The sequence below is a fragment of the Micropterus dolomieu genome, linkage group LG22, assembly GCF_021292245.1.
Source record: "Micropterus dolomieu isolate WLL.071019.BEF.003 ecotype Adirondacks linkage group LG22, ASM2129224v1, whole genome shotgun sequence".
NCBI lineage: Eukaryota > Metazoa > Chordata > Actinopteri > Centrarchiformes > Centrarchidae > Micropterus > Micropterus dolomieu.
Window position 1 is genome coordinate 28,552,536 of NC_060171.1, and position 12,106 is coordinate 28,564,641.

A 12,106-nucleotide genomic window follows, 5' to 3' on the forward strand; every position below is an offset into this window, starting at 1 on the left:
GGGGGGGGGGGGGGGGGGGGGCAAGGATGGGAGGGTTCAGTACGTCATAGACACCCCAAGGGTCATACTTTCCTATCCTTCTGTCCCTGTAGAGAAGAACGAGAGACAGGGCAGGAGAGGCAGAGAGAGAGAGATAACTGAATATTTACCACATTCAGCAGTATCTTATTTCTCTGCTGGGATCTAGTCAGAGGAAGTGTTTAACTGTTCTCTGATAGGCTGCCTACCAGAGCAGAAAAACTTGCTACAGCTGACAAACCCCTGCAGTAGTTAAACAGTTTTTCCAGTGGTTTGGTAAATGGGCAATCTTGATCTTTACTAAGCAGCAATGACACCAGCAAGAAAAATTTCATTAGACTGGTTGTGCCCAGTGGCGACTGGTCATTGCAGGTGCGGCATAGCCCCACCTGTTGGTGAACAAAAATAACTGTGCAAAGAAATTATGTTATTTTTATTTTAAAAGAGATTATTATGCTATATTTTACTATCTATAAATATAGCATCTTCCTAAATTGCATTTGTGTTAGGATTTAATCTCATGTTCATTGGTCACTCCCTGCCTGGCTGCTTCAGACCATGTTCCACCGATTGGTGTCCATAGGCTGTTGTAGCATGAATGTGAGGCTAGCCCCTCTGTCACAACGCAATATTGTACGTGGGATCAGAAATGAAATGACAACTGCCCGCAGCCCCACTACAGCGTCATTTCATATTTCAGAGTTGATGGGCTATCTGTCTGTCCAGCGAAGACGAGGGAAGATTGTTTTAGCTATACTTAAGCCAGCAAACATTACACATAACTAAGTGTATTTCATACTGGAGCACATGTTTGAAACCCTTCATTTGAAGGAGAAACTGGAATTAAAGCATCTTGGTGCACACCAGCCAAGGGATCTTGTCATCACTAAAACTGCTTAAGAGGTTTTCGGTTAACGTTAGCATACAAAAGAAGGCTGCTGTCCATGTCTGCTATTTGAAAACATACGTGATCACTACGATCGTAACATGTTTTACTTTCTGGTAAATGTGAAACAGCACTGCGGGGCAGCGATGAGTAGGCGGACTCTCAGCAAAAAGGAATATTCAGATGCATTTCAAAAAAAAACTTTTACTCGCGATACCACGGGACAGCCGCTAACGTTACTCAACGCACTGTCCATTGAAAGCCAGCGGATTCAGCTGCTACCTGACTTCACTCCCAAAGTCATTGTGAAGATTGCTCAGATGAACCGTCGTGCACAGTTGGTCTGTATCCTCAAAAAGTAGTGTGTGCACTTTTTGTGGCCTTCAGTGGTGTTGAGCTTGCTTATGGTCCTGTAGGCTCATTTGTTGTTTTTCTCTGTCTCTCTCTCTCTTTCCCTCTGCCCTGCTGTTTTTTTTTTACATATAAAAACACCACCGTTTGTGCCAGGGTTAGCATATGGCGCCAGCAGACGCACAATTTTTCACCCTGAAATCTTTAACAGCTGTGATACTGAAAAATATTACCAAAATACTGCGCTTGCTAATAATCTTACTCCAGCTCTAGTCGTGTCAATTACATTGAATTTTAGAGCTGTAATGATCAGCTGATGAATCAATTAGTTGATCAATAGTTGGTCTGGAACAATTTTAATCATTTAAAAAAAAAATTTCTAAGCAAACAGAAAATGCTCACCGCTTCCAGCTTCTGTGAACAGTTTTTGGCTTTTTTGGTCTTCTATGATAGTTAACTGGATTTCTTATGGATTTTGGATAATTGGTTGGAAAAAACAAGGGATTTAAAGATGTCACCATGGGCACCATGTTTTACCATTTGCTGATATTCTATAGCCCAAACAATTACTCAAGAGAGTAATCAGTATATTGTAAACAGTTCAATCAATCATGATAATACTTCAAAAAATACTTAAGGTACAGGAAATGTTGCTTCACCCATTCTTTGTATATGCTAAAATCCACTTTATGTAAAAATACATCTCTTTTTTGGTCAAGTCAATAAAGAAAGACATGCTTAAATAATCACTATGCCTCCCTTAATTCTTAAAGTCACACTGCCAGTTTCAAAACATGGTAAACTTACCGCTTTTATAAATTTCTGGTCTTAAGTTCTGAGTTGTAAGGTTTTACGCTGCATTATTGTTATTAAATATACCAAAGCCTACTCTCATATGTCCTCTGCAGTTGTATGGAAATGTTTTTGCCTGCAAAATTGCAATAAATAAAAACACATCCAGTGAATCAAGATCATTTCCGTCCTTCTATCCAGACATAAATCTATATTTTCTCCCATTTCATACATGAACTTCAGAGAGCAGTTTGTTCAGTTGTTCCTTTTCCATCAAGGCAAAAGGGCAAGTGAGGATAATTTCAAATTTCCATCTCGGGGTGGAAACAAGCGAGAATAGAAGATAGAAGAGGGGAGGGAGAGACGGAGCAGTTGGTTTGGAGAAACCGCAAGGAAAAACAAAATCCAAGAAAAGAACAAAAAGAAAAGAAAAGCTCCATCTCTCTGACTTCCTCCCAGGATATCACCAGACCACAGAGAATAGTGAAAAAGCACACAAATCTCTCTCTTGTCCCCCCTCCACCCATCTCTCTCTCCATATCCCCTTTGTCATCTCTCTTTCCATTCAGTGTGACTCTGGAGACTAGCGAATGCTCTCTTTCCACATCTCCATCTCATTCCTTCTTTCTCTCTTCAAAACTCCTCTTTTCTTTCTTACGTTTTATCCTTTCTCCTAATACTTCACCAATCCCTCCATCCTAATTCCTTCGATCTTCACTTCATCTCTCCCTCCCTTTTCTCCTTGATATCCCTCGGAGCAGGCCATTAGAAACCATGTGGAATTTATATTACAAACTGTGTGCATCTGTGAGAGACGTATAGACTTAAGCCTCTTGTGCTGATCTGACAGTTTGCTGGAACTCTGTTACATTATGAGTGTGTGTGTGTGTGTGTGTGCGCATATATGTCTGTACACTAACCTGTCTGAACAGTTGATTCATCCCAGGCCCCTCCACACTCTGAAGACTCCCCTTCTTCTACCGCTGGAGGGAAAGGAAGAGAAAGACAAATTAAAATATATGTTTATTTTGTATTGTCAGCAAGCAAAAAGGGCAAAATGTTCAACAAGGAGAGTAAAGTCAGCTATAACAGACAAAGACTGTATTGAGTAGGGTCCAAGCCATGACCAGAAGCCCACGGCCTCGAGCAAAAATGGGCTCAATCTCGTTTACAGCTAAAAAAAAAGTTAAATTATTTTTATAATCTATTTTACAATAGAAAAAAATGCCAAAACCTTATGTGATAGTTAACTGGATATATTTAGGTTTTAGGCTGTTAGTCGGACAAAACAAGCTTGATGACGTCACCATGGGCAAACAGGTTACGTGACAGATTATTGTAGACCAAACAATTACTCCATTAATTGAGAAAATAATCATCAGATAAATCATTCATGAAATGAAAATGACCATTGATGCCAATCTCACAGAGAGTATTCCTATATAGTAAATAACTGATTCCACAGTTCTTTCTAGACAGCATTAAATCTCTTAGCCTAAATAGTGCTCATGACATCATGTGACCCAACACAACAGTATTTTTTAGAAATAACAGCACTAACAGAATTTTTATAATAAATATAGTAGTTTAGACTAGACTTTTCTAGTAATAGTCAAGTAAAAGTCACAGTTGTGAATTTTGTGTTCCCCTTTGTCAGCCCAATTTTGGATTAAAACTTTAAGCAGTCTCTACAACCCATGACCACTACATGATTGGTTTTATTGGAAGGTTGTGGAGTCTGCATGTATCCATCTATGCAAACATTTATCCTCTGTAAAAATGTGTTAAATAATACCCCTAAAAATAGGCAGGGAAGCAACAAACATGCAGGTAGTGACAAGAAGACAATGTCCTGAGATACCTCTGACACACACACAAACAGAGCTGATCAGAAGTGGAATGTGACACGGACTTCCTGGGTACAACAGGAAGGAGGGAAGTACAGCTGGCACACAAACAGGAAATGGCTGGAGCCACCACACAATGGGGTTTCCTGTATATTCCCTCCCCACCACACGATTCCTCACTTCTCACTTACTCACCTCTGTCTCTGATCTCTCAAAATCATAGTTCTCATCCTGCTCACTCCAGTGACCCCCACCCCTCCAACTCTATATAACACCCGTTATTTTCCTCACTCCATATCCTCATCAGTTCCCTCTTGACCCACCCCATCCTCACATTTAAGCTCAGCCAAAAGCTCAAATAAAAACAAGAAGTTATAAATCAGTGAAGTGTTCCTTTTAAAAGAAAAACTATTGGAGTTGTTCCTTGTTACAGTTAAACCCATTATCAGTGGTAACTAAACGGCAGTAACACACAGTCAAATACAGTGTATGTGCAGACCATTTAAGGATCGATTTGGTTGCTAAATATGACGGTGTTCGGTTTCTCCAGCGAATAAAGTAGACCACTGAAACTAAAACAACTAGAAATTGGTGTGTCGGTGTGTAATGTTCTACATGGCAAATTCACAAGACGAGCCAAGTTTGAGGAGAATTATCATCCCACTTTAACTTACTACAGTTGAATTCTTCCATTTGAGCGATCCATAGCAGCCTTAAAAAAAATTTACAACTAAGTGTTCAATAGCAAGTAACAACGTAGTGGAGTGACTTCATCTTTACTGGCCAAAGTTAACACCAAGCTGGGTTTTCCATCCTACACAGCAATACAGTGGACACACACACACACACCTCATCATAGGCACAGCAGGCCTACACCTCAACACTAACAGCCAGAAATAATATGCTGTCTAAAAACAACCAAAAACATATTTCATCTTTAATCCTTATGTGCTCATGCAGTGTCTTCAAACACACATTTAGAACCAAAGTGAGTTTTTCCCTACAGTTTGGTACATTTGGTGAAGTAAGAATGCTGTGGTGAACTACGCTGTGTCTGAAAAATGCAGCCTCGAGTCCATCTCAAAACAGTGGTCCTGAGATTGACTTTCAGTGGACTCCTGTGTCCTTCTTGCTTGATTAAATAAATAGTATGTTCGATGGCATAGGTGCATGTTGCATTGACCCACAATTCAGAAGGACTGACACCACCTACTCAAAAACCTAAAAAAAATTAATTAAAAAAAAGCATTTGGATCAAGTCTGGAATATGGAGTATCTGGGGCTGGAGCTGGTTCTGAGGGCCAGATGTGGACTGCAGTGTGCTAATAACAGACTAATGGATCCCTGGACAAACACATATGCACATACGGTCCAGCACACACACAGGCATATGCACTCGAGACAGACCCACACAGGATTTTGACTTGAAGGCTGTGTATCTGCCTGAACAGAACCCAGCGCTGATAGAGACCTCCCACAGTGACTAACATATCTGCCAAACACAGCACACAGAAACACACGAGAGAAGGTATGGGAAGAGAATACCAGAAAAAACCAAAGTACTTCCTAAAATCTAATAAAAAGGGGCTTTACTCCAAAACCCCTATAGCATACTACCCCACAATTAAGCCATGTTTTGGGGTTGCATGATTAATACACTGCTAGATTAATGATACCTTCAGTATCTTTAGAAACATGCAATGCAAAGGCTTATGCGTGATAATGATGCATTTGTTTGCAAGTAATATGAAGTACAAAAATGCCTATATGACATACACACACACACACACATCTCAGCACTCTGGCAATATTATGCTGTCTCACTGACTTTAAGAAGGGAGGAAGAATCTTCTGGAACCTACATGAAAAGAGGGACCTGTATCACTTATGGACAGAGACCTGAATCAAAGGTTTCACTTTCTGACAAGCAGTGTTCCCTGCTGTGACCACACTCTGCTTGAACCAGGCTTCCCCGGTCTTGTTGTGACAGGGATTTTCTGTATTTTTCCCTGACAAATAAGAAAGGTGAAATCATGACAAAACTATGTTCTTTTGGTAGTTCTGAAGCATTTCGATTGTTATAGAAGACTGCAGGGAATACAGTATGTTTCATTAGCCAAGCACACACAGCTTTATTTAGATTCCCCTATCCTTCCTCTGTCGCCCCTCAGAGACACGCACACCATTACAGTGAACCCTGCACACACCAGGGGGTCGGTGAGGGGTGTATGTGTGTGGTTGTGTGGGAAGGGTTGAGCATGCTTACACATACTGTGTGAGTAAATGGGGGGAGAGTTCAATTGGATGTGTGAGTGTGTGCAAGAGAGTGTGTGTCTGTTAGGAAAAATACAGCATTTAAGGAATCCAGTGTATGAGTCTTTCCACTAGTGTGTGTTGCTCCATCTCTTTTCTGCCTTCAGTACATCTCACTTCCCTTCACACTCAGGCCTCTAGTTTGAAAAATGTAAATTGGTACCATAAGCCAATTAACTACCCAGCACTGCCAGAGTTTCACACAGGCACTAACAAAATATCCCCTTACTTGACGGATGTTTTTTGGGGAGAAATGGTCTTATTTTTTAGAATGACGGCATGTTGTCGTCTCATTTTAATTTTCTTTCATTCGTCATCTCTTCCAAAAAACGCTGAAAGTCTGACACAAACAGCTGGTCTCTGGCAGCGTAATAGAATGAACACAATGTGCAGCAAAGTTATGCTTAGCTTCTGTGCCAGTACAACTCTCAGTTTCTCCAAACTGGGGCCGCGCCAACTGCCATCTACTGCAGGTACAGATAAATACCTCATACAACCCCACACTGAACAATCCCTTTAATGCTGATCTGCCAAAAAATTAAAGATCACTGACATTATTCTGCATTTCTTAGACTCAGTGGAAGGAAAAGCTGAATCTTGTTTTAGGCTTTAAGTAGCATTGAGGCTAAACCAACATTATTAATCTTTAACCAACCTAATTTTTGTATGATTATTTGTACGTTTGATAAATTAACACCCCTTTAATACACCCAAAAGCACAGCTAAATGATTCGAGGAGAATCTTGCACAGCTTCACATGTCTATCGGTGACAAATAATTGTGATATTGATTTAAGGTGACATCACCAAGGCCACATAAAGGCATATACACAAATGCACACACACAATGCGGAAGTAGCATACCTGTAGGCAAACCAATAATTATTGAGATAGCAGAGGCCTAGGGATCAAACAATCTCCCTCAATAACATCACACACACAGTGAACACAAAAAAAACCCAGAGCATGATATATGTGTGAGTGTGTGACACAAAGCAAACAAGATGCTACTGGGAATCCTTGGAGCATCTATACACATTTGCACACACACACACACACACACACACACACACACACACACACACACCAGTTAGGCCTTGCTTCTGCTGTTGCTTTTCTTAACCCCTGAGACACCTTAGTCTATCAAATGTGTGTTTCATCAAATACATCAAATGCAGTTACTGTTGATGAGCAGCAGACAAGTGATTTCCCTGGAAGTGGGGTATACTTTGAAGTGGGGTGTACCTGAGTCTGCGTTCCTTACTAAGGTTTTGAAGTACCTCATAAATGCAGTCTCACAGCATGAATATAAACATGGATTATTTGTGTTTATTCAGCAGTCTGGGTAATTTCCACAGACTGATGTAAGAGGTGTGCAGGAATATTAAAGACAAAGGCCAAGGTGCTGTTTTGATGTCACATTATTTTAAAATGTGGAATGCTATAGATATGATACAACATTTTGAGCACCACATTATCCATTTTGTGCAAACACCAATCAACAATCAGATGCAAACACACAAACAGTACCCGCTTTACCAAATTGCAACACACAACTACTACACTACTGTCTGTAATGTACTGCTATGGTTCATTAGACCAGGCTGTCCATAGTGACTCCACACACACACACACACGCGCGCGCGCGCATAAATTTGCAATGCAGAATTTCCCAATATGAGAGTCCAGGTAAAAAAACGTACACTAGTTGGAAAAAAATCTTTGACCTTAAAGCAAAAATAAATACATCATGAGAATTTTTTAAACAATATTTTAAAGATATTTTTCTAATCTATAGTTGAGTGAGTAGTGACATGAGGAGACATGTCAGCTGCAGATGATTAGACCGGGTAGAGATCAGTACGCAGAACTGCGTCTTCTAGGACAATGTTTTAAAATCCCACATGGATAATATATAACAAATGATAATGAATAATGGGGGCCTAACGCATTGTTGGCAACTGTTTTATTAAATTGCACTGCTCAAACATCAGCCAAGCCCATTAAAATATAAAATTTTAATGTGATTAAGGCAGAGGCTTAGATTAATAGTGGAATCATCCACAGCTGATTGTAGAATGTATGAGGTCCTTCTTTCAGGTGATTGAACACCTGTAGCCGTTACACAGCCCAGGAATGATATCCAAGTTCCATCTGTAGTCTCTAATTTTAGCAGCGCACTGCAAACATTTACACATGGGTTTAAGAGTGAAGGCAATTAATTACATTTTCCAACACGGCACCTGACTCTAGAAAAACAGACCTGTTCTACAAGCTATATAGCCTGTTCTATAAGCTATACTATGTTCATAGAGTGTACTCATTTAAAGAGGCAACATAACAAAAATATGACTACAAAAACAATGACTGCAGTGCATCTTGGAAAATAGCAATAATGTGAAGTTTACTGGATGGGTAATTTATTTACACAAACGTTAATTCTGGGTGGAATGGAGGGTGTGACCTGCTTTTATTACGCCTTCTAGACAATGAAATATGTAAACCCCTGAACAAGTTTATTGTACCAACATAAAACAGTCATAATGGAAAAGCAGGTTAACTATACTAAAGTTGGTCTCACACACACACACACACACACACACACACACACAACAGTGAGCATGCATGATCCAATTTAAGTTTTATAATACATCAGGAGAGGAGCTGAGTGCAACAGGAAAAGAAAATTATGTTATTCCTCTGCATAATGATGTTATCATACACCAATATTTACAGTTGTCGCCATTAATTATACAAATGAACACACAACAGTACACTTCTCTCTCTCCCTCACTTCCTTTTCCATTCTGTCTTCCCTTGTTCATTATCCACATCCTGCCATCTTTCTACACAATTGTCTTTCTCTCTCTATCTCTTAAGTGGTTCTTCCTTGATCACTGCTCATTCTCAATGCTTTGTTCCAACATCCATCCTTCTTCGTCACCCATTTTCAATTTCTTTTTTGTCTGTCTGTATTCTCGTCCACACCTCCCCCTGCATTTCCCGTCCACTACCACATTCTCACTCGCTCCCTATCTTTGTCTCTCCTTCTCTTCTGTCCCATGAAAGCACTTATAGCCTCAATAAGAAAACCCTTTGTCTTTTTTCTTCCTAAACAACACATGCATGCACGCACAGTATCAGGGCCATTAATTCCCAAGATAGCCCAGGGCTCTGGTGCTCCCAGAGCTCTCTGACGAACGGGTCACGGTGGCCAATCATGCATTGGCCAGGCGGCCCAGAGAGGCGGGATGTGGGTCAGTGTAGCCAATGACACGCTGGTTCTTTTCCCAGAGGGGCAGGCTGATTGACAACTAGTGCTGGACAGAAGTCAAGAGGGTAATTGTCATCCGACTCTCTCTCCCTTTCCCTCTCTTTATCTGTCTGTCTCTCCTTCTCATCCTAGACACTCCTTTCTTGTTCCTCCCTCCTCCCTTTGTGTCTCCCTCCCTCTGCCCCTCTTACTTCCCCTCTCCAACCCATATTCACTTTCTAGCCCCCACCTCCCCCTTTCTCCCTATAGCTCCAAAGGGACTTTCCTCATTGGCTGCCCTTCCTGTCCCTCAGGAACGACTTTGTGACGCTACTGGCCGAGGGCTGATGCCAATCTCCATCCCCAGCCCGCCCCCCGGGAGCCCTCCTAACTTCAATGGCCTGTGTCAAGCACACACACACACATACACACACATAAGCAAGCACTTCTAGTCAGGGGACGGGGACAGAAGCTGATTAACCAAATACTTTTATCAGCAGTAAAACCGCTCTCTCTGCCTGCCTGCATTCTGAACAAAACAGCCTTAAAATACATAAACACACACGCAGACACACATCCCAAGCACTGAGCCACTGGCCAGAAACACCAGGCTAGTCTGGGGTTTGGGACAGTGTGTGTGTGTATGTGTGTGTGTGTGTATGTGTGTGTGTGTGTGTGTGTGTGTGTGTGTGTGTGTGTGTGTGTGTGTGTGTGTGTGTGTGTGAGAGAGAGAGAGTAAAGGGAAAGAGGTAGCAGAGGGCTTAGATAGATGGCAGAGAGAAAGAACAACCACCACACAAAGCCTGGCAGACAAGCTTCATCGCCTTCTCTATCTTTCTCTTTCCGCTGTCTCTTTTTTTTTTTTACCCTTCCTCTCTCTTCCTAACTCATAATTTTCCCTCTTAATCCAAAATGTTTCTGCTATCTGATTTTGTTTTTATAGTTTTTGCTATTACCCTCAGCCATCACAACTTTTTCTCCCCATCATTCTTCCCTCTGTATCTCCATCTCAGCTATCCTCATCTCCACCCATTTTGCACCGCACGCCTTCTCTTTTGTTTCTTGCTGTATATGAGGTCATCGTGGTTTTAAACCATGTCCAACTGAGTTGCTATGCAACCTCTGACATTCCCGAAGTTACCCCAAACAACATATGACAACGTTAAGCACACATGCCCCCTCGCTTTCTCTGACACATGCTTCAGCAGCTCAACAACCCCAAGGCTTGTGGGAGTTTTTATTGATGTAAAACTGAAATACATGAAGGCCTGAAACAAAGTGAATAAACTCGCTTAAACAGTTGTACAAACTAAAGGCTTTCTTGTTCCAGAGTACCATTTGAGTGGTGAGTCTGCCAAGCGCACAAACACACACATGTAACGTGCATGAAGCAATCTGTATACAAAAACAGAAAACACACACCTACCCATTAAAACTAAGAGCTGCTTATTTGCACACACCATATTCACCTCTAAACGTATAGAGAGCAGACCAATCGTTTTTTACACAAACACACACACACGCAGAGCTGATGTTCAGGGCCAAACAACACAGCTTAAGATTAAAGAGCCTCTCTGATCTGACAATTGTTTTTCTGTCTGTCAGAGAGAGTGTGGCGGGAACAGGAATCGATAGCAGAAGAGACGTGGGGGGGAGAGAAGACGAAAGGAAGTTGAGTAGTAAAGGGGGCCACAAATGGAAGGATATAAGAGTGCCGTAAGAAGAAGGAAGGAAAGGGAAGTCCGAACAGGAGGAGAGGAAAGGTGAGAGAGAGAGGTGAGGATGAAAGCACCATCGAGCAGAAGGATGAGAGGTTAAAGAGGGCAAGAGATAAGGAGTAGGACAAAGAGAGAAAGAGAGGGCAGGAGGAGGAGAGGGAAAGCATTCCTCAGGAGCATCTCGACTCTGGGGAAGGCTCCAGAAATAACTGAACTAGAAGATCCCCAGCAGCTTCCACTCACCATTACAGACTGGAACACACACAAGTCAGATAAAGGCACCAAGTTCACCATCTAAGATCCAATATGAACACAGACTCATACTTGTCACGAACAGCTGAGACAAGTTATGGGGTATAGCAGCTATAGTGGATGCATATTCACACACACACACTCATACTAGTAAACGAACAACAAGAGCGGTGAGGGCTGGAGGGTGGAGGGGTAGGGAGGGCTACATAATTGCCTTCTCTTGTAGTACAGGCTGGGGAGCGCTTTTTGACTGAAGACACCAATTTCATGCTAAGGCATTATTTAGCTTGATACAAACTTGATTAGGCTTTACAGGAGAGAGAGAGAGAGAGAGAGAGAGAGAGAGAGAGAGAGAGAGAGAGAGAAATAAACAGCTTTGTGTCATGCCGCATCGCTGGCGGATGGATTAACTTGCTCGTCACGCTCCTTCTGGGAGTAACAAGAAAAATATACACACAGCACGTGTGCGCTTGGAGCATGGCTGGTTGTTTGTTTGTTTGAGTAGACATTAAATCAAGCATCTTATCCGTAAGACAAAATGTACTTTATTTTAATTCTTTATACGTTTAATATTTGTTGAAATGTATATTAAAGCTAAGGTTAAAAGTAGGCTTTGGGACAATTGTATATCTTCTTACAGTTCAAACTGAAGGAACCAGCTGTACAATTCAGAAATG

The 12,106-nt window shown here is 41.5% G+C and overlaps 1 protein-coding gene across 3 annotated transcripts in view; it reads right to left on the bottom strand.

The window, feature by feature from the left end:
• The window catches only part of znf423 (zinc finger protein 423), a 150,348-nt gene that overhangs the window by 124,839 nt on the left and 13,403 nt on the right, over window positions 1–12,106 (bottom strand). For all 3 annotated transcript variants that reach the window (XM_046037168.1, XM_046037169.1, XM_046037167.1), the window contains one exon: window positions 2,968–3,030. In XM_046037168.1, the coding sequence (XP_045893124.1) occupies window positions 2,968–3,030 (63 nt within the window). The remainder of the gene's footprint in view (window positions 1–2,967; window positions 3,031–12,106) is intronic.